General features: G+C 43.8%; 1 protein-coding gene across 1 annotated transcript in view; it reads right to left on the bottom strand.

The window, feature by feature from the left end:
* The window catches only part of T265_11244 (hypothetical protein), a gene marked incomplete at both ends in the record, with an annotated part of 76546 nt that overhangs the window by 15645 nt on the left and 36586 nt on the right, over positions 1-24315 (bottom strand). Inside the window, one exon of the mRNA XM_009177848.1 lies at positions 3452-3640. Coding sequence (XP_009176112.1) covers positions 3452-3640 — 189 coding nt within the window. The remainder of the gene's footprint in view (positions 1-3451; positions 3641-24315) is intronic.

Here is a 24315-nt window from a genome sequence, read left to right as displayed (position 1 = left end):
GAGGGAGATGGGCTACACACATGGCACCCGAACGCTTCCATCATATCTGAGCAAATTTCGACTCAATTTGTTTATTTCTGTGTGCTACACATTTCCTTTCAATTTTAAATCGGATCCCGGATCCCAAAACTATGTAAACCTTGAGAATATTTGTCTGTGCAGCGGACACTACCTCACTAGGTTCACCCAATGTCTCCTGCTTTTCTCAGATTCACTGAGCATGTTAATTAACAAACTAATTTGTTGATGACAAATCTCCGAAAATCTTTAATCAAATGTTGCAAATTCCACAAGTACGATATCTGCTGGCATAATCCTAGGCAATCACCTCACATCAGGTAGTTATCTCTGAGTTCTCCGTTATGTCACTGGTTCTCGCCATTTTTCACGATTTCTTTATCAGTGTCAAGGAAAGTTATCTCTCCACTCAATTTTTTATTTGAAGAAGCAAAATGTATCTAATAACGTAAATAATACTTGTAGCCTTTTGGTCTTTTAGAACTCCAGAGGGGGAATAAACATCAATAGGAACATTAATGATTCTCTGATTTTTTAAAAGCAATGCCAGTTGATGGGACACTTGTGGGTTATCATGTGGCCAGTTCCACACTATTTTGAGCCTCCGGTTTTATTGGTCTGTCGCAAATCTAGTATCAAAATTAGCGATTTCGTCAGTACACACTGAAGTTGTCCAAGAAACTGGATTATTGAATTTACTCAAGATTGGATAAAGAAATGAAGCGAAGGTCAACTTGCCACCACGTATGGCTTATAACTGACTATATCAATGATCAGCGGGCTGTTGTTAGCACATGTAATGTTTGTTGCGCTTAACTTCAAAGATCTGTCTGCTTTTCGTAATCCGATGGCCGAATCTCCCTTAACACCTGGAGAGGGCCAAATGAGGCTTGATTTTCTCCGTGTTCCAATCAACAGATAAGCGTCAATTGAAGAAAGGCAGGTATGCTTGGAATGGCTGAGCCGCGATAGGGAGTGGAAAGCTAACGTGGGTGGCGAGCGTGGTGTTACTACTGCACCAAGTTACTCCGGACACACCTCGGCTATCGACTTTGAACAGGCGAATCTGCCCACGTTGAGTGATGCGAATGCCCGGCCTAGAGTGGTGACCCAGCGGTCACCCTGGTTACATCAGTCGACTGACACGCTTGTCAGCCATTCAAGTAGGTGGTGCCATGATCACTTAAAAGTTCAGTGCTAATCACTAAACGTGTTCAGGCAAGTCTCGCAATGCCAATGCTCACGTGTTGACGACAACTCTGCACCTATGAGATTAAGAGAACTAGTGAACAGAAAAATAGTACAAAGTTAGTAAGTCCATGTCATGCGATCCAAACGTTAGATGAACAAGATCAGCAGCAGTTAGACATCAATTATACCACCTCTCTTCACTCCTGGATCCTTGAAATCCCCTCCAGTTGAGAACCGCTATGTTATGGTTCTTTCTTTGGGTTGAACTCCGCTTCTCTTGGAACGAAACAACTCCCGGTCGCTCATTTTGAAGCGGACTTACGGACTCTAGCAGATTTCAGCTACTTTCATCCTTTGCCTATCTGCAATTTGTACAATTTATTTGCTATTCCTGTCAGTCGCATTAAAATGACACGCAGTTGCTTCTGTTGTTCCGTTTTTCAGGACCAAATCTCAAGCACAGTTATAATTCAGAACGGGGTTGATCACAAGAGACACCCATTTCATCCTATCCAGTGAGGATGGCTTGTCTTTAGGATTAATCTCTGTGATCCAGCATTACTGTACTACTGATGCAAAACCGCAAAAAAATTGTGGTAGCTTGCAAAATAATTGTGCAACAAAATCTCCAGTAGTATTACATGGTGGAATACGTTTTTCCTAATTTTATCATAATGCAAGAAGTCAAATTTCTCTCATCCTTGTCATCAGGCCTAACATTGGAGATGCTAGGAAGACTTCCCATATTACACCATGATCTGGATGGCGTACGTCAGCAAAATTTATGGCTTTTCCTTGTTTCTATCGATTTTTTCTGTGCGACTCTTTAGAATCTTGTGTAACTCTTTAATTAAGTTTAGCTTACGGAATTCCGTTAAATAATAGCCTACTGAGAGAGTTTTCATCAGAATATTAGATCTCATCTTGGACTTGGATATTTCCAGAGCCACTTTTGGAATTTCGGATTTTGAAGCACAGGCTTTACTCACCTCTAGGGAGCAATAACTCAACTAGACTTTGGCAGACAACAGGTGTACCCAGAATCCAGATTAACTTGGGGGATTATCTGGTCTGCATTAGCACTCGCAACATCGTCTGCTGGTCTACCAAAAAGGAACTACAGTGGTGGTAGAAAGAAAAATCCTAGTGGTTGATCAGATGGCAGTTGATCTGTTCGCCGAGCTTGGCAATTGGCTTGGAAACGTTTCATCCCCGGTCGAGGAGACAACGTCAGTGCGCAGTTGAATGGGTGCTTCGTCCGTGCCTACCCGAGATACCTATATTTCGACTAATTGACAAAGAAAAATCCTATTTTGCCAGTAACTACTATAGGCTCAGGCGGCATGCTCACAGAATGTACTCACCAGATGATACTCATCAAGTCTCCTCCTAGTCAACGTACGCACGTCAAAAGAAATACCGCTTCCAGAACGCCGAAACAATTTCAAACTAGCGAGGAAGTTAGATCGTGGTTGCCAGTACGCTGTGCATTCTATTATTTTCAGTGTTTGGAGTCTATTGTGACATCGCTGAGTGTGCGCAGACCTGCTGGTTTTGTGAGATGTGGCTGGCGCCAGGAATATTGATCGATCTAATAAAAAGTGGATACACACAATCAGTTGTGAGAAAAAAGGTAACTGTTGCATAGTCTTTGATTAGAACACACATTGTGCCGAAAAAATGTGAACCGCTTAACCACTAATATGCATATCAAGCTGGTTTAGATGTCCGAACGAGACCTGGAACGAGTTCTGGTTGTGTCTTTTCTGACATCCACACAGATCACTGTTTTGACCTCTTCACGCTGCTGAAGTGCGCTCGCTATGACATGAGGGAGTGGATCTATTGCACATCATGATAGGTGCTTTATTCAAGGTTACTCTGGACTTGGAGCCATCGTGCTGCTGTACTTCAGAGATATAAGCTAAAGAGTTAGAACACACATTGTGCTGAAAAAATGTGAATCGCTTAACCAGTATTATGCATATCAAGCTGGTTTAGATATCCGAACGAGACCTGGAACGAGCTCTGGTTGTGTCTTTTCTGACATCTACACAGATCACAGTTTTAACCTCTTCACGCTGCTGGACATGCACTTCTGAAGTGCGCTCGCTATGACATGAGGGAGTGGATCTATTGCACATCATGATAGGTGCTTTATTCAAGGTTACTCTGGACTTGGAGCCATCGTGCTGCTGTACTTCAGAGATATAAGCTAAAGATCTATGTCGGAGTGTCGCACGGAATCATCATCATCATCATCATCCCGCTCATCATCATCACCATCATCATCATCATCCTGCTCATCATCATCATCACCATCATCATCATCATCATCATCATCATCATCATCATCATCATCATCGCCATTCCCATCCCCATCCCCATCCCAATCTCCATCATCGTCAACACCAGTGATACATACTGCCGCCTAACTGTAATGAGGGAAGAAAGTCTCAGTAAAGGCTTGGTGGAAGGAAAAACGAACAGTGAGAAATTGCCGCGAAGAAGTCCTATGTCTTTAATGAAAACGATGAAAAATAAGGTTCATGCAAGTTTGGGTAGCATTAAAATAGACACATCGTATCGAATTAAGACGCAATCAACCGAAATGACCCGCTGTTCTTTGCGAGCTTCTCCGACATAAACCGAGCGCACAACGACAGGTGAAATTTGGCTAGGCAGACTGGATAGGTAATGACAGCATGGGCACCAATGAGGTGGCGTGGCATGTCTTTCAGTATTTCCAGCTATGCGCCAGATGGATTACAGGGGTTACAGCTAAGAAGGTGCGAATATCCTATAATACTAGGTTGGACTGTAGTCACTTTCATGTCACGTTCTGTCAACCGCAGTCATTTCGCCAACGATGGCTTGGAACGGGAAACAACGCTTTCTTGGGAGGAAGGTAGCTCGGTATATGTACCACATGACCCAACCACCCTGGTCAGGTAAGTTTACTCTGCTCTTGTGTCTATTCGGATTTGTTACCAGGTAGTACCGGCTTACGCACAACTCCGTTGCGTACTCGCTGCAGTCAGCAAACTCTTCTTATGCTGGAGAGACACCGTTGACCAAAAGTATGGAGGCCCCAAATGTCCTGGGATCGAATGAACCCAGCATTACAACCATAAACTGACATCACTCTTACAGTTGTATTTTCTGCTCAGCTCTTTAGCCTCAGCGAAATTCGCTTATGATGTCATAACTGATACAACTCGGCGTACCCTGCACGTGCCTTGATTATATGAGCAATGAATGCATTGAGTATACTGCAATCATAGCTTGTGCAGCTGTCAAGATATCCGAATCGATCAACAAACTCAAGTTCCTCATGTTGGAGTTCCAGAAATGCAGGTAAGGATGGAAAGTCCTGAAATAAGACTACATCTGAAAAGCACCTCAGGTAGCCCGTTTAGAGTACTTTGTGCTGACAAATGATAGTCAAACAGCAGCGATGTTTTTCGTTGAATCTAGGTCCATTAGCCTTTCTCCCGAGGTGATTTTGATTGCTATATTCATCGCTCCCCGGAGTACGCATTCCGTGGTAACATCAATGGAGAACATTGAGCAAAACAGCAGAGTGAACAGCGCTCAAGAACTCCACTGGTTGCGAAGAGAAGTGTTTGGCCAGATCAGTGTGTATCTTAATCCGACCGAGGTCAACGTATGTTCGCCAGTTGCGGATACCAGACAACATTTGCTCTTTCACTGAAGAGCCGTGTGATATGGTAAGGTGCAGTCGTCACGTGCGTCAGACACATTCAATCACTCATGAGATTTCCAGGTGCAACCAACTGTGAAAAGTCCATAATAACCTGTATTGGTCTAGACGATAGCCTCATCTTAAGGGCCCACTTAGATTTACCCTCATCAGCAATCCCCTGAGGGACCCCTGGTTTCACTACCTGCCAGGAGTGGGTATTGATGGCATTCGTCAGTGCATCAAACTACCAGCTGAAAGTTTTTAAGCGTACTGATACACAAACGCAGATCAGCTGTGAAAATCATTATAGAGTGTTTGATAGCACAGATTTTGTGGGCACATACTATTTCAACGATTATGTGGTGTGAAGTCGCCGCAGAGATTTATCTAACAATAATTCTGCTCTGGAGCCTACTTGGATTGTATACGTCAAACAGATAAGTGCAACCCGATGCTTCAGAAGATTGATGTCATCAAAATTCATCACGACAAATGGAAAAAAAGGAGTGCAAGGCTAGTACCCTCTTATGTTGGGTATTGGCAACAAAGATTATGCGGGCATAAAAGGTGCATCACAGCCAGAAAATTAGGTTTCTATTTGTGTTTGAGATACAATTACACAAAGAATCTGAAGAGAAACTTCTCAGGATGTGAAAAGCCGTTGAAACGGGTCTTTTCCCTGATCAAGGAAAGTAGTGTATTGTAACCTATCACCTTCAGTTTAGAGCCCAGTGAATCGGGACCACTGAGCAGATTAACCTACGTATGTTCAGCATTGTGTGTCAGTTTGATCTCATTTCATTCCATGAGTGTGTTTATCCCTAACACACTTATATAATGTATATATATAATGCTAGACGCCCTCACATATTTGTTTAACCTCAGCTGTTTAAATAGAAATAACTATCTTGACACAGATGTCTCCGTATCCAGTAATTTTTATCTTCTAGGAGAATACGATCCTTCGTCCTCTTTGAACCTGTTCCCAAATTATCGGTATGTATCAGCAATGTCTTCAATTATTACTGTATGCCAGAAAAACCATTCTGACCTAATCTTGATTGTTTCCAAGCAACAACCACTTTGATGCAAACCACCTAAAATCTCTCTCGAATTTTGAATCGTTATTCAAAATGAAGTCCCGAATGTTTCAGAGGCTTGATGGGTAAAAGATGGAAAAATCTGGAAGACATTTACAAACAGAATCATAGGGCTCCTCTACGTCTTCCATACTGCTTTTCACTCGGCCTTTGAGAAGGAATGTAATGAAGGTAAAACTGGTGCATATTGTTGGAAACACATCGACCTTTCATCGGATGTTGTTCAATCACCCAATGTTGCCGAAGTACAATGAACCAAGGTCAAACTCAACGGAAGACGTTCGCTGCATAAAAGTTTTTTCTTACTGGTGTGAATAAGTAAGTTGCTCCAATGAGCGTGGCCACCTTCGGCAGAATATCTTCCCTTGAAAAAAGAGCACTTTTCGTCAAGAAATTTTGTATTCCGGAAAGCCAACCTTTATAATTTCGTCAATTATTTGCTTCAGAATGAAATATCTTCCAAATGGCCATAGGGCAATTTATTTCGGGTTGTCAAGTATACTTTATGCGGCCTCACATTTCTTTTCGCCAAGTAATCCGTTCAAAATGATGTAGTCTGTCCTCAGAGCACCTATTTTTATTTAGTTTCTTCGGTTTCCGGGTCATATTGGCTTCAGAGCGGAATTCAGGTTGGAAAAACTGTTGGGGAAAATTTTTGCTTATAAAGTGGATTGGAAAAGGTAGTTAATATCGTAAATAGCGGGCCATTAAGAACTTAATCCTTCCATTGGAAACCAGAATTCCATTTTTCAAACTGTACTAGAGAATTCTTATGGGTGCCTGCAGGAATGAGTACCCTTTAGGAGTGAACGGTCTTGGATTCGCTGGCTCGTTTCGAACTTCCTTTGACGTCACTGTAAGGTTAGTGTAGTTACATGCATGGCTGTCAAAGAAAGCGCCTTGGCACTGGATTATTCCAACAGTTTACGAGCCCAAAGCCNATCATCATCATCATCATCATCATCGCCATTCCCATCCCCATCCCCATCCCAATCTCCATCATCGTCAACACCAGTGATACATACTGTCGCCTAACTGTAATGAGGGAAGAAAGTCTCAGTAAAGGCTTGGTGGAAGGAAAAACGAACAGTGAGAAATTGCCGCGAAGAAGTCCTATGTCTTTAATGAAAACGATGAAAAATAAGGTTCATGCAAGTTTGGGTAGCATTAAAATAGACACATCGTATCGAATTAAGACGCAATCAACCGAAATGACCCGCTGTTCTTTGCGAGCTTCTCCGACATAAACCGAGCGCACAACGACAGGTGAACTTTGGCTAGGCAGACTGGATAGGTAATGACAGCATGGGCACCAATGAGGTGGCGTGGCATGTCTTTCAGTATTTCCAGCTATGCGCCAGGTGGATTACAGGGGTTACAGCTAAGAAGGTGCGAATATCCTATAATACTAGGTTGGACTGTAGTCACTTTCATGTCACGTTCTGTCAACCGCAGTCATTTCGCCAACGATGGCTTGGAACGGGAAACAACGCTTTCTTGGGAGGAAGGTAGCTCGGTATATGTACCACATGACCCAACCACCCTGGTCAGGTAAGTTTACTCTGCTCTTGTGTCTATTCGGATTTGTTACCAGGTAGTACCGGCTTACGCACAACTCCGTTGCGTACTCGCTGCAGTCAGCAAACTCTTCTTATGCTGGAGAGACACCGTTGACCAAAAGTATGGAGGCCCCAAATGTCCTGGGATCGAATGAACCCAGCATTACAACCATAAACTGACATCACTCTTACAGTTGTATTTTCTGCTCAGCTCTTTAGCCTCAGCGAAATTCGCTTATGATGTCATAACTGATACAACTCGGCGTACCCTGCACGTGCCTTGATTATATGAGCAATGAATGCATTGAGTATACTGCAATCATAGCTTGTGCAGCTGTCAAGATATCCGAATCGATCAACAAACTCAAGTTCCTCATGTTGGAGTTCCAGAAATGCAGGTAAGGATGGAAAGTCCTGAAATAAGACTACATCTGAAAAGCACCTCAGGTAGCCCGTTTAGAGTACTTTGTGCTGACAAATGATAGTCAAACAGCAGCGATGTTTTTCGTTGAATCTAGGTCCATTAGCCTTTCTCCCGAGGTGATTTTGATTGCTATATTCATCGCTCCCCGGAGTACGCATTCCGTGGTAACATCAATGGAGAACATTGAGCAAAACAGCAGAGTGAACAGCGCTCAAGAACTCCACTGGTTGCGAAGAGAAGTGTTTGGCCAGATCAGTGTGTATCTTAATCCGACCGAGGTCAACGTATGTTCGCCAGTTGCGGATACCAGACAACATTTGCTCTTTCACTGAAGAGCCGTGTGATATGGTAAGGTGCAGTCGTCACGTGCGTCAGACACATTCAATCACTCATGAGATTTCCAGGTGCAACCAACTGTGAAAAGTCCATAATAACCTGTATTGGTCTAGACGATAGCCTCATCTTAAGGGCCCACTTAGATTTACCCTCATGAGCAATCCCCTGAGGGGTCCCTGGTTTCACTACCTGCCAGGAGTGGGTATTGATGGCATTCGTCAGTGCATCAAACTACCAGCTGAAAGTTTTTAAGCGTACTGATACACAAACGCAGATCAGCTGTGAAAATCATTATAGAGTGTTTGATAGCACAGATTTTGTGGGCACATACTATTTCAACGATTATGTGGTGTGAAGTCGCCGCAGAGATTTATCTAACAATAATTCTGCTCTGGAGCCTACTTGGATTGTATACGTCAAACAGATAAGTGCAACCCGATGCTTCAGAAGATTGATGTCATCAAAATTCATCACGACAAATGGAAAAAAGGAGTGCAAGGCTAGTACCCTCTTATGTTGGGTATTGGCAACAAAGATTATGCGGGCATAAAAGGTGCATCACAGCCAGAAAATTAGGTTTCTATTTGTGTTTGAGATACAATTACACAAAGAATCTGAAGAGAAACTTCTCAGGATGTGAAAAGCCGTTGAAACGGGTCTTTTCCCTGATCAAGGAAAGTAGTGTATTGTAACCTATCACCTTCAGTTTAGAGCCCAGTGAATCGGGACCACTGAGCAGATTAACCTACGTATGTTCAGCATTGTGTGTCAGTTTGATCTCATTTCATTCCATGAGTGTGTTTATCCCTAACACACTTATATAATGTATATATATAATGCTAGACGCCCTCACATATTTGTTTAACCTCAGCTGTTTAAATAGAAATAACTATCTTGACACAGATGTCTCCGTATCCAGTAATTTTTATCTTCTAGGAGAATACGATCCTTCGTCCTCTTTGAACCTGTTCCCAAATTATCGGTATGTATCAGCAATGTCTTCAATTATTACTGTATGCCAGAAAAACCATTCTGACCTAATCTTGATTGTTTCCAAGCAACAACCACTTTGATGCAAACCACCTAAAATCTCTCTCGAATTTTGAATCGTTATTCAAAATGAAGTCCCGAATGTTTCAGAGGCTTGATGGGTAAAAGATGGAAAAATCTGGAAGACATTTACAAACAGAATCATAGAGCTCCTCTACGTCTTCCATACTGCTTTTCACTCGGCCTTTGAGAAGGAATGTAATGAAGGTAAAACTGGTGCATATTGTTGGAAACACATCGACCTTTCATCGGATGTTGTTCAATCACCCAATGTTGCCGAAGTACAATGAACCAAGGTCAAACTCAACGGAAGACGTTCGCTGCATAAAAGTTTTTTCTTACTGGTGTGAATAAGTAAGTTGCTCCAATGAGCGTGGCCACCTTCGGCAGAATATCTTCCCTTGAAAAAAGAGCACTTTTCGTCAAGAAATTTTGTATTCCGGAAAGCCAACCTTTATAATTTCGTCAATTATTTGCTTCAGAATGAAATATCTTCCAAATGGCCACAGGGCAATTTATTTCGGGTTGTCAAGTATACTTTATGCGGCCTCACATTTCTTTTCGCCAAGTAATCCGTTCAAAATTATGTAGTCTGTCCTCAGAGCACCTATTTTTATTTAGTTTCTTCGGTTTCCGGGTCATATTGGCTTCAGAGCGGAATTCAGGTTGGAAAAACTGTTGGGGAAAATTTTTGCTTATAAAGTGGATTGGAAAAGGTAGTTAATATCGTAAATAGCGGGCCATTAAGAACTTAATCCTTCCATTGGAAACCAGAATTCCATTTTTCAAACTGTACTAGAGAATTCTTATGGGTGCCTGCAGGAATGAGTACCCTTTAGGAGTGAACGGTCTTGGATTCGCTGGCTCGTTTCGAACTTCCTTTGACGTCACTGTAAGGTTAGTGTAGTTACATGCATGGCTGTCAAAGAAAGCGCCTTGGCACTGGATCATTCCAACAGTTTACGAGCCCAAAGCCAACAGTTTCGAAGTCTGTGCAAGTCATTCCCTTGAACCTTATCAACACGTGTGTTTTGTCAGCAAGATATCTATGACAGGCGAGGCAGGAATCATGCTATTACCATTTCCATGGCTAGGATACCCATTGACCCGGTAGGAACGAATTTGCAAAAACAACAAACGGCTTGTAGTGACATCATGCAGTGACGCTGGTCAGAAACTGATGACACGACGAGTCGGTCATTTGAGGTACAGCTGGATGGTCACCATGGCAAAAGAGAGTTTACACCGTGATGCAATGCAATACCGTTGGTCCGGATGCCGCACTAAAGTGGCAAAATCAACAGGCCGTGAAGACTACAACACAGCAATTCAAATGGTCATTTATGACTTCCTCTCAGGCCACTGGTGGAAACGCCGTTGAGGCATGTAGTACTCGAACCGCGCATCTCTAGCTAGGCCAAACGGCTGATCCATGTGTCACGGGCACAGCCAGCAGTCCAGGGTTGAGTAGTTGCCAATACACTTGTTGTGACGTTGTGTTTTGTCACTGGTTTCAAGGCGTTGACGCAAGAGAGAAGAGTCAATGCACAATCTTATTGGCTGACTTATTAGATACCTAGATTCCAGGCAAATCACGTGTACACTTTACTCGTCATTTGGATTGAAAATAATCCTTCTGTGAGGCCGCCGCAAAATTAGCTGGTGAGCACTTTTCAAAGACCCCGCACAGTCCCATGAGAATAATGTAGCAGTGTTCTCCAACACCGAGGTTGATTGCCACAGAAGTTTGAGGCAAGGAGATCCACTCTCTCCACTGTTGTTCACCATGGTAATGGATGAGGTTCTTGGATTATCGATGCCGCAACTGGGATACCAGTTCCATGACACCTTAGTAGATGGTTTTGCTTTCGCTGACGACTGGGTCGTGTGTGCAGAATGTCAGACTCGCATTGAAGAGAAGCTTGAAGCTGCTGCGGTCGAGTTGGGAAGAGCTGGCATGAAAATAAACGCCCGAAAGACTAAAGTGATGGTTATTTGTGGGGACAGGAAACATCGGGCAACAGCAGTCTCAGTCGAACCATTTCGCTTTGCCGAGGAACTAATCACTCCTCTGGGTGACTGTAACATATTTGGGCATTCCCTTTACCTCCAAGGGGAAAGGGGACTTCAACCACCGACAGCATCTGCTCAAACTGGTCGATGAGGTGACGCATGCCCCGTTGAAGCCGCATCAAAGAAGGAAGATCATGAGGAACTATCTGATACCGAGGCTGACATATTCGCTCGTGCTCGGCCAAGCCCGCCGAAACACGCTCAAAAGGTTGGACAGTTAGATCAGGCAGTCTATTCGTGGCTGGCTACGTCTACCAAAGCTACATCCACGCCGGTAAACAACATGGAAGACTTGGTATCCCAAGTCTGAGTGCAACAATCCCGATGCAACTGAGAGCGCGTATGGAAAAGCGCCTATCTACCCAGTGCCGAGTACTACGCAATGCGGTCAATGATTCCGCATTTGGCAAAATTTTCGGGATCTCAGCCATCCGATCCGAGTCCATGGTACATGCGTAAACACCAACGAGGAGCTGGTGGCTGTCTTATATCTGCTGATTCGCCGGCCTGTGGTATCTGCTGCTGACCCGCTCCAGCGCCTAGTGTCGGAGAGAAAAAGGCTCACGGAAGAGAACACAATAGCTATATTCCAACAGTGGTTGCGAGAGCGCGAGTGCGTGCGAGTGCGAAAAGTACAACGGCCTCAAGCTTTTTATTGGAAGGATACTGTCTGAACTTGGTCCAATGCTGACGCACGCGGTCTGGCTTTAGTACGAGGCAGCGACGTGCTGGATATTGCGGAGGCGTTGTCTGTCCTTGATCAACGCTGACTCGCGCTGTCTGGGTTTGATGCGAGGCTGTGACGCGCTGCATATCGAGGGGGGTTGTCTGTCTCTGGTCAACACCCAGCGGCGCTGAGAGTCTCCGTAGATTCCGGGCATTCAGTGGTTGCTTTCAGGAAGCTGACCTTCCTGATAGGCTGCTTGGGGTGATAGCCTGCACAATAGCGTTGACAGTCGCGGTTTATGAGAGTCGGTCGCTTCGCCTCTTTCTAATCGATGGCTTGTATTTCCAAAACGAGTGTTTCCTCGGATATTTATCCGCGGTACCCAGTTTCGATGCAACCTGCCCAGGATGATAGTTAGAAGCGCTCGGCATAGTCATGGTGGCCAGACGACCTTATGTCGTGGAAACTGTGGCCAACCGGAGAGTTTGGTGCATATTTTGCAGTCCTACTGCATGATGCCAGATGTGCTCGTCATAATCGAATTGCAAGGGAATTCTCGAAACGTCTCTGTTGCTTGGGTACATCGTCTTCGACTAGTTGAGTGCATCTATTTCGACGTCCTTCATCAAGCCTGACCTAATCGCTGTTCGAGAGCACCGAGCAACTGTGATAGATATCAGCATAGTCTCGGATGGGGGCGGAGTGACCGCGTGGACCCACTATAACGGACACTTTGTGCCTGATGTGCGAGTCTTGATTGTGCTAGAGCTCACCGCGCCTTGAAGAGCGTTCAGCATTGCATGTCGTTTCCTCGAGTGTTGGTCTTTACACGCGTGTTTCCATACCAAAAATTCATGCATACGTCAGGATTCATCTTATTTGACTGGAACTGCTAGTGGCATGAATTCGAATGAGAAGCTTCCCTCTTTTATCTAATATTCTCTTGCAACCCTTCAACATTCATCGCCTGCATTTACTTTCTATGTCTGTGACCATGCTATTTAAAAATAAACGATAGAGGTGAGGTGAATACCGAATTCAGAACTGTTGATCCAAAACCATTTTTGGTAGGTTGAAATAGTGTGTAGTCATTGGTAGGATTTCAGCCTTGCCGGCGTTGGAACCCAAAAACGAAAGGAAAAACAGCTAATAGAATACCGATCGGAGTCGAATGAACTTCCTGTAAAACTGACCAATGTACTGTTGCTCTTTCATGGTGCAAAAATTCGTGGTATAACGACACTGAGACATAATTCTAGGTGTTGAAAATACCCAAAAAGATTGGATTCTGTAGAAAGCGAAGCAAAGGAGGACTAGACTGCTTTGAATGTCTTTCAAATAAATGTTTTCCCCTATGTACCAAATGTCTTTTTGCGACGGTCCACGGAGGTGCTTCTCCCCAAGAGGCGCATCTCTCACAAAGCGAACGATTTTAAACACGTGTAGATGTGATACACTGCTCATAAGTTTCCTGAAAACTCTTCGCCAGGCCAACGCCGGTTTCGCCCTTCTTAGGGCACATCAGATAGGCGCAATCCCCGGGTTTCCGTCAAATTTATGTTCCACTTGAACCCAAATCGCACGAAATTGACGAACTACTCCCATTTGCATGCCAAGTTGCTTTTAATGAGGGACTCACGCAGAACCCAGCTGGATCCCTCGTTTATGATGTTCTGAACATTCAAGTGGGTCTCTCCTCAATTCGGTATGCGAATGAGTGTATTTCGCTTGTTTTAAACCTGCTTAATGGGACACTATACTGTGGCGTACCTGATGAGCCCCAAGAAGGATGAAGCCGGTAGTAGATTGTTGAAAAGCTTTCAGCAAAGTTATAAGTATTGCTCCGTCAAGAAAATATACTGCGATATCTTGAGTATTGTCCCAAATGGAGTAAGATGCGGTCGTTGCGCAGTTGGTGAATATCATAGACAGGAGATTCAGCTGAGATTCAGCTGATTGGCTTGCGGTAATGTTCTCGTGGAACACCTTCAGGACACCTCGGGTATTCTCGTAGATCAGACCAGAGATGCACTTCAAACCACCACGGTGAGCGAGACGGCGGATTGTGGGTGTGGTGATCCCTTAGATGTTGTCCTTTCTTTCTGAACCTCTACCAACATTACCACGTCCAGAAATGATAGTCTGTTACAGGCTAGACCGCACCGAGTGTATTCTTTTTGCAAATGAGTGTATGTTTTTGGATTTTTAGCCTTCTCAGGAGATTACTGTTCATTTCAGCTGCAGGAAAACCCTTAAGAGTTGGAAACTATACTGGGTCCGTGGGAGCCTCAGTGACGCTCATGAACGCATTGCATGACTTGGTCAGATAACACGTGGGCAGCTTACTAAAACAGTTGAAGTTCACACATCCAACCGATCATGGGTCTGAGGGCTGACTCCTGAGGACACGTACCACAGGCACTGAGAGAGAAATGCAGTTTCCGCTAACCAGGCTGAAGATTCACTCAGTCTATTCGAGTTCTCAACTTCACACGTCAACAATGTGGCCACACCATCCAAGTAATCGAACCACTCTCTGCAATTTAGGAACAATTTGGCACTCAGCCCATTCATTTCACTGACCATCTCACTGAAATTCAGGCAGGCGTATTCCGCATTTCATTGGTCGGATTGAGTAGGTCGTCATTGTCCGTGATCCTGAGTGAATCCATAGCCGGTGGAAAAAGTTGTGTAGGCTTGCCTAGTAGCCTCGCTACCTCAGGACCATGTGCACACAGATCAGTGAGCAGACCCCGCCAATCGTACTTTTCCCCTTTACGTGGGCATTTCTTGATGGGGCCTGGTGAAATTATACTTAAATTATATAGGGTTATTTGATGCTCTTAAATGATGAAAAATAATCGCCAGGTTCAAAAGGGGGCTTCTTCGAATGGGGCAATTCTTGTTTCGTTTTGTTTTTGGCTTACTGAATTTCTCATGATAGAAATTCCTCAAAGGGAAATTATTTCATGTTTGGAATGTCTCATTTTGGAGTGGTCTATTCTAAGTGTTGTCTGGCTCGATGAAAATAGCAACAGTCCTTCAGTAAGGAAGTTTCGCAATTAGCTGATCAGATATCACTCCAAAAGTTATGTGCCCGCCAGTGGCGACCCGGCCCATTTCTGGGAAAATAGTGCATTTCAGTGGCGACGGAAGCACTGTAATTAGCCTTACTAACAAACTGTCTGTAATATAGCTTCCAAAAAAAATTGAATTCTCTACGTTTCCGATGGATCGTCTATCTGTGGAAATATCCTGGACTCTGTTGGTGGTCAAATCGTTCGCCGCTTCGCTGCCAATCCAGGTGATATCACCAGCGTATAACAGCCAGGAGAGAGAGAGGAGTAGGGTGCAGAAAGGTGTCGGTGTGTGTGTGCGTGCGTGTGTGTATGTGTGTGTTAAGCAGTGGTGCAGGTAAGGTCATGCATGAGGCAGGGTTACCTTCGAATATGACGGTTCAAATGAACATTTCTATTGACTAGATTGTTCGCCTGTGTTCTCGTTAGTCGACGTCTGGGTGACCTCTGAGCTTTGTTTGTCCAGGTGGCAACCTATAACCTGTGTCACCTTGGTTTCGCTCCAACGGGTTCTCGCATGCATTATCTGATGGCATTCGTGACCTCTTACTCGTAGAAGTGCGGAAACTTAGATCATTCCAGTAAGTCAGCGTGGAGGTTTTGCACCTCCACGTTGAAATTTCGATCTCAGTATGCAAAGACGAAAAATGTGGCCTATATCTTCTTAAGACTTCCCCGTTTTCTTAGACAGGTAGTTTCTTTCTAGTTTGTGCAACCGGAAGTACTCGCGCACACCACCACGTCAAATAAGCCCACTGATACACTGCTCCGCTCCGCTTCACAAAACATTTGGGATCAGCGGGACGATGACTGGCGATGAAACGTTTGCAATCGAATTGTCAAGACCAGCGACCGTCCAATGAACAAGCTGAAATACCAGCCTCTCCCATACACAGTCGTGGACAGCATGAGACGTAGGGGTTGACATATCTGGGGATGAGAAAACTTACAGAAATTCGGCAGAGAATGATGGTTTTTGACTGTATTAGTGACGGACTATTGTCGGGAGTCTTCTGTAAGGGGGATTATTGGATTTCACGTTCACTTGAGCACTTTTGTTATTCCTGCGAAAAACATGGCCGGTCCAAAAATTTCGCATCTCACATTTATAAGAAGAAAAGTTCTGTGGCATCTGTCGATTTATGATGTATTTCTTCGTGACGCATCCGCAATTCATCAATGCACCAAGTCTCAGATGCAACAAACAACCTATCATCCAGTACGCCAAATCGATTTCACTCATATGCAGTGGGGGACAAGACACTGCAACCAAGTGACGCGAATACCAGCCATAATATTCGACGAAAAACGTGCGATTCGTATGCGCACAAAGATAGGTCATACATTCCTCAAAGGTTTGAGGTTGTTCAACTTGTGTGGCAATTTCACTGACAGCCTGATGATAGCGAGTCACACTGGACAACTTGTGGTTTTGGGGTGCGAATCATAAGGTGCGCCAAAACCGTTACCATATGCTTCAAAAGATCATTCCACCTGAGGCTACTGCTCCCTTCCAGTCACGCCACTCGACTACACTTTTCCGCTTAATACCAACCAGTTTAGACTAAATCTCAGCCACCAATATCTCTCGATTCCCCGTGCTCAAAATCACTCACGTGTAATAGGGCCAGTCTCGCTCCAAGGCGAGTCAGGCGACGGCGCTCTCCGAGCTAGCCATGCCATTACTCGTAGATTTGATGAATTTTGTTCTCTTGGTTGGAAAACCCATAGATAAACACATGCATTACACTGTATCAATTGACCGCCACATTGGGGCTAAAAAGTCCGATCCGAAAATCCAGACTGCATAACGCAAAATTGGCCACTAATCTGGATTGAAAAGACTGAGCAAAACGCGTCTGAGCTTCAAAACTCAACTCATAAAGTGCGGATTGGTTAGCGTGAGAAAATCTCAGCAGACTTTCACTGATTCGTTCATATAATACGAACAACCTATTACACTGGTAAACGGTCTATGTTCATTTTATCTTAGTAACAGCGACGTGGAGGGTCGAAGGACGAGAGGATGGACTGTGTATGAACGTGGTTCGCACAGTGTTCCAAACAACCGCACACGAGTCTAGTTATGTGCATTGGAAGAAAAATGATTTTTGGCCTCCTCCATCGGACTGTAATGGATCCTCCGAGACGCGGATTGCCTTGAAGTAGCTCAGTATCAGCAGACAGGGCTCTGACAAGACCCTTGGAATGGTCGATGTACACAATGAAGCCACTAATTAGATTCTTTCGATTTATTTTATCCAAGGCCGGAAAAACAGGTGGTCCTAAACTTCCACTCACTGTGTTGCCCAAATTGCCCGCCTACACTCATAACGAGCTTATATTCGTCTCACTCGGTATCAGGAAAGATTGCCAACCGTTCCTGAACTACGCAACCTCTCACTGTTTTCCACCTGGAGTCCTTTGAGTTTCTCATATTCGGTCAGACTTTGAGCTTAACTCTGTCCATACTTTAGCCGCTCGTAATTCTGTCTCAATGGGTGGCTAATAGTAACTTTGTGATGGATAGTCTCAGACCAAGCTTTTCACCTGGCAAAAAGTGTATAGCAATGAAATACTTCAGGACCCGCTTTTTACAGGTTCTGGTTTGTATTGCAGTTCTGTGTGCTTAATATTCATCTTCAAATGCATGAATCGCTCGTTAAGCTGATTTTACACGATTTCGAGAGGTTTCATAATAGACCATAGAAATGTGTTAGAGCTGTTTCAGCTCTTGCAAAATATTCAAGCGACAAACCACAGGCAGTCTATTCTTCGAGATGGTCTCTTCTGAAAATAGCGACCCCTGAAGGTAACCTCTCCAGGAGTCAATAATACGATCCCCTTATAGATATGACCAGAATGCATGGAAGGCTTGGACCGGTTACCTTAATTATGATCGAGAAAATAACGTAAACTAGAAATCAACTTTCAACCGGCTTGAATAGGAGCCATGAGGCGAGCAAGAAATTACAGGTGACTAGTGATGATTGGGTACGTATAAGTTAGGATACCACGTTAAAGTACTTATACCATGCTTCGGTTGTCAACTACAAGTATCATCAGGGTGAAAACATCCCACTTACCTCTCCGTTTGGCCACCCTCAACAACTCTGTATTTACTCACTGTGGGATGGTGCTCAAAGTTGTAAGGTGCTCTCCCCGCATCGTACAGTAACAGGAAAAATTTATTATTTTGAACGTGGTGGATATCTCCCATTGGCTGTCCACTTCATTCCGTCAGGTAAGCTTCAGAAAACAGCTCAAATGAAATTTACGGGTTTCACAGGAGCTACATTTTACACCAAAATACGTACTCTTGTTGGAAGCTTACGGATACAAAAGCCATCACAGTATAGTACTCAAACGGCTTGTTTTGCCATACTACAATTTTGTTTTGTGTTGTCCTGCTAGTTCGTCAAGACAGACAAAGTCTGTCTCCATTTACTGCTTGTGTCGTTGCTGAGCGCTTACTATGCCACCTAACCTTGGACACTCCAGTCACCTGGCACCGGTGGGTGTGTTCTCAGATGATGTGCAACGCACAAGTTGATAGATAGGATTCTACACTGTCGACAAAAAGCAGACTGTTACTAGCAACGTAGTACGGTGTTAAGACCGGAACAAAGTTGGCTGTTCCTAAATGTGACGGACCCTGGTGCACCGCTTAATGTGTAAACGACCTGTCAGTTTCGGACAGGGTAGCACAGCTGGTAAACAAGGAATGACGATGTCCGCGCCAGATAGCACTGAATTTCTTGTCCGAAATTCAAGTCACTGTAGTGGACATTCTGCTTGTCCGGTGCTCTGTGCATGAAGCTCACCAAGAGTCATTTACTTAGAAGTTGGATTGCTTGCCGCGGTTTGGGTGAGATGTTATGTCGAGGAATCATTTTCCTCAAGGGAGTCTCAGTACGTTACGACAGACGGGTTTTAGAGTTCTGCTGAGTGTCATTTAAACGGTGTGCGTAGAAAACACAGAAAATAAGCCGTGCTCTGTAGAATTTGTTCACCGCTTACCTGAGGCGTCAGTCGCGTGGTGATCGATTGTTTAAGTACCATAACTTTTATGCAGCATCGACGAAGGGACATGCATCATTGTCATTATCATCATCACCATCATCATCATTGCCGTCATTATCATGGACAGGCAGCCTATAACCAGGCACTCTCGCTTGAACAGCCGTCCTCGTGACCTGGAAGAATTATGGTGTTGGATCCACACCAAACAGAGGGTTCACTGGGCTCACATTTCGCTCTTATTATCACAAACCCCAGCTTCATCAAAATTTTGAGGTGAATGTTGATTTCACACGACATTCGCTAGGCACTCGACACCGGGCGAAAAGATGTTCGATGAAATATCCTGTCTGAGGCTGCGTTGATGGCTAGTCAGTATTTCTCAAGCGGCACACAATATGGATAAAATAATGAAGAGTACTGGGCTCATTTTAAGTAGGTTTGGTGATGAGTTTATGGATCAAGCTTGTCACGTGATTATGAGTTTTCGGGAGATGATCATGTCGGATGTGATCATCTATATAAGGGTTGGAGCAACACTTTTCCGGACCACATGGTGATCAATGATTATTAGTTATAAGACGATTTATGACGTTTTATAGTTCCATACCCTCTCCCTAGTTGCAGAAATCGAACCCAACTGCCATAAACAACCTAAAAAGGGAATCTAGCAGAAAAGGTTGACATCGAATTTCAAGTTAGATTTCATACTGACTGAGTAACAATTCCTATGTGGAGCGCGTGAAGCAGGACAGTTATATGTCAACCCAACGGATAATACCCCCGGGAGTGGTTCATTCGTGTGGACCGTAGACTGCGCCAACCGGTAAGGTGTGCATAGGTTTACATCCACATGCACCACAGTCTATGGTGAGAGGAGATGCGGGTCGCCCTGATGTTCCAAAAAAACTCAGACTACGGGTTTATGGACGTAGGAATTTGCAGCACAACTATGTATGCCTGAACACTAGCTGAGTAAATGCTGATTACTCTCAGTAAATATACAGTGTTTGTTTAGAATACTCGGCTGAGTTATGACAACAAGTATCTTGATTGTATGGGCCTAACACGCTACCCGAAAAGGATGATGTAAACTCTTCGACAGCTCACTATCAGTTTTGCCCTTCATGAGGCTCATCAGTTAGGCAGTCCCCGAGTTCCCGTCAACCTCATATTCTACTTAAGCACAAATAGGATAGATTTCGACAAACGCTCTCATTGGCACACTAGTTCGGTTTTGACAGTCGACTAAAATGAACCCAACTGAATCTCTCGTTTACTATGGTCCGGTTCAAATGAATGTGTTGCATTAGGTCGCATTATGTTTCATTTGACATGATATTTGAGATATGGCAATGCGTTGTAACACACATTACGTAACACATTACTCATACGGTTGTTAGGAACTCTTCGATAGCTCAAGACAGACTGCTCTTCTTGGGACTCATCGGGTAGGTAAATTTCTCGAGTTTCTGGAAATCTTATGTTTTTCATGGACAACAAAAACGAGGAAATCAGCTGGATTCGGTTTAGTCTCCAGCTAAATCCTAATTTGTGTGTTTGTCAAAATCTTGGTTGCATCTTTACCCTCACTAATGTTAAATTATTATTAAATATTATTAGATATTAATGGCAAATATCTTTTCACGTATTGATTCCACAAATCCCACTAGTTGATAACATCAAACGGCATAAATTATCATAATGGCTGCTCAAGCATTCCGCTGCGGATCAGTTGACGGCAGTTGAGGGAAACTCTTAACTTTTCTGTATACAAAGCATTCACAAGAGCCTTCTTACCTTGACTCATACACTTGATAGAAAATATCGGTGTCTGTCCATTATCTGAGGCGAATGGGCGAGTTAGCTCGTGGCATCCGGCGGCAGTGTCTTGTCCATGGGATCAATTTCATACCTAGCATTGTATCATATTTATTTACATTGTACTAAATCAAACACAGGTTTACATGGTAATCAACCATGTTTGAATTCTAGTATCCTTTGACAATACCCATTGTTTATCTCTCCCTATTTGTTTCACGATAAATTGCATACGTTCAGGCAAGTCTACTGGCGTGAAAAGTACGGGATGAAGTTTACTGTTTCCACTAAATTTGTATCTTTGACCACTGAATGACCACTGTGGCAGTATACTTGGAGTGAGCCTGGCAACAGAGAATGAAATGTACGGCTTCTTATGACTACTGTCATACAAGAGTGGGTTTTATTTGGACCTGCTGGGTGGACCTTGTATGTGCAGGCAGTCCAGCTCAAGACAAAACGAAACCATGCTAGTTATTCTAACATGGAAAAAATATGAAAAAATTTCGGTCGTTTCTGGAGCTGGTTAAATAAGCATGAATCCCCACAAGCATGATACAAGAAGTTCCCCACCAAAATCCGACACCCGTCTTCCTTAGCGCTGTGACAACAGGGTGAGTTGATGAGTACTTTTATGGGCCCCTTCCTATGGGCGATCGATCAAATCCAGTTAAACTGCTCAACAACCTGTGGGAAGCAACCTACGCAGGACGGAAGGACGTGGAACTGAGGAACTTTTACCGGACCACTGTCAGTGAGGTAACCAATAGATCAGACATACAAGGCGCGTTTGTACCTTCCTGAAACAAGTTTTTTAAATCGTCCCCATCGATCATCCCACAGGGTTCTGACACATACTTTACGTCAAACAATGCGTCACTACTGGATCAACTCACGATAAAATAAACTGTTGGTTCAAGGGCACTGCTGGCCGGGGTGACCAATACTTGTTATATATCACAAAGTATCTGTCGTGATTGGTCATTCCCCTTTCAGCTACTGCCCTTGATCGGTTCATCACATCTATACTAGAGAATGGACACACCTACTTCTAAACGTCACTCGCTGCTTCATTTCCCTTTGGTGAACTACAGAACCCTAATAAACTGGCAGAGAACAAAGTTTTGGTTCATGGTAAGATCATTTACTTCGGTATGTACGAATGACGGTTGGCCCAATGTGTTCACACATGAAGCTAATCTTTTTAAGTACCTTCACAAGAATTAAGCGGCTGGTTTGCAATTATCTGATCCTTTCTCCAGAACTGTTGATATGCGAGCTGAAGTTCAATAATAGGATACTTCACCGGAAGACGAGCCCAAATTCAACAGCTCAGTCACTAAGGGCAAAAGCTCCTCTGAATAGTTCTCCACTATGATAAGTCCAGCGTCAGGAACGAATATTTTATTAGACCCATTCTTTGTACCAGTTTGTAAACCTTATCCAGATGAAAGAAGTTGGTCTGGGTTCAGACGTAACACACTCATCATCATCATCATCATCATCANCTGTCGTGAGTGCTAAACCTAGATAATAGGGAGATTAGGGTCCTCAACCACACCATTTGGCCCAAGAGTCTGGCCTAACTCAATCAGTCACAAACGTGCGTAAAGCGTCACATCACGATAAGTTCCAACCACTTCGTGATGGCACAGGTGCATGATATTTTGTGATAACACACAGAACCTAATGAAATACTCAGATAGCTGGAAAACGGTGTGTCAGATAAGATGACTCCATCTTGACGGTAAACAACTTGTGGCTTCATTTTACCTTAGACTGTTAGATGCATGCATCTGTATTGATTGATCTTCTGTTGGCGTGGCGCTATCGACCAATACGTTGCATTGATCATTTTATTCGTTTTATGGATAATATTTGCTCCCTAATCGGACGATTTTTTCTCTTGTAGAGAGCTTTATTCTCCACAGTCCATATTCACATTAGTAGTTCTATACTCCGCCTAACCAGCGAAGTTAAAACGATGGAACAAGAGCTGCCTTATGTCGTTGTTAAACTAGTGGCATGGACAGTAAAACAGTAGTTTGAAAAGGTTCTCTACATAGCTCGGAGGCCCTCGGAACAGTCAACAGGCGGAGAGTGGAGAATAAGTTACTGGCAGTTGACAGCAGGTGTAGCTATTCAAATAACAGGGAACAAACGCAGCGTCAGTCTTTGAAATGTACCTACGACAGGGTTTACGACACAGTGAAAATAAGAAACTCCACTTCATTCAGTGTTACAAAGGAATAATTTGTGTGCAGTCTGTGTGCACTCTCGGTATCCTGTCAGAAATCAAACTATGGGCTACATGACGCAAGTGTCACGAAGTTGCCAGTTGTCATTATCATCATCACCATCATCATCATTGCCGTCATTATCATGGACAGGCAGCCTATAACCAGGCACTCTCGCTTGAACAGCCGTCCTCGTGACCTGGAAGAATTATGGTGTTGGATCCACACCAAACAGAGGGTTCACTGGGCTCACATTTCGCTCTTATTATCACAAACCCCAGCTTCATCAAAATTTTGAGGTGAATGTTGATTTCACACGACATTCGCTAGGCACTCGACACCGGGCGAAAAGATGTTCGATGAAATATCCTGTCTGAGGCTGCGTTGATGGCTAGTCAGTATTTCTCAAGTAGCACATAATATGGATAAAATAATGAAGAACACTGGGCTCATTTTAAGTAGGTTTGGTAATGAGTTTATGGATCAAGTTTGTCACGTGATTATGAGTTTTCGGGAGGTGATCATGTCGGATGTGATCACCTACATAAGGGTTGGAGCAACACTTTTCCGGACCACATGGTGATCAATGATTATAAGTTATAAGACGATTTACGACGTTTTATAGTTCCATACCCTCTCTCTAGTTGCAGCAATCGAACCCAACTTCCATAAACAACCTAAAAAGGGAATCTAGCAGAAAAGGTTGACATCGAATTTCAAGTTAGATTTCATACTGACTGAGTAACAATTCCTATGTGGAGCGCGTGAAGCAGGACAGTTATATGTCAACCCAACGGATAATACCCCCGGGAGTGGTTCATTCGTGTGGACCGTAGACTGCGCCAACCGGTAAGGTGTGCATAGGTTTACATCCACATGCACCACAGTCTATGGTGAGAGGAGATGCGGGTCGCCCTGATGTTCCAAAAAAACTCAGACTACGGGTTTATGGACGTAGGAATTTGCAGCACAACTATGTATGCCTGAACACTAGCTGAGTAAATGCTGATTACTCTCAGTAAATATACAGTGTTTG

Source organism: Opisthorchis viverrini (assembly GCF_000715545.1).
Source record: "Opisthorchis viverrini unplaced genomic scaffold opera_v5_462, whole genome shotgun sequence".
Taxonomy (NCBI): domain Eukaryota; kingdom Metazoa; phylum Platyhelminthes; class Trematoda; order Opisthorchiida; family Opisthorchiidae; genus Opisthorchis; species Opisthorchis viverrini.
The sequence above is the reverse complement of the archived record's forward strand: the minus strand, read 5'-3'. Positions and strand labels throughout refer to the sequence as shown.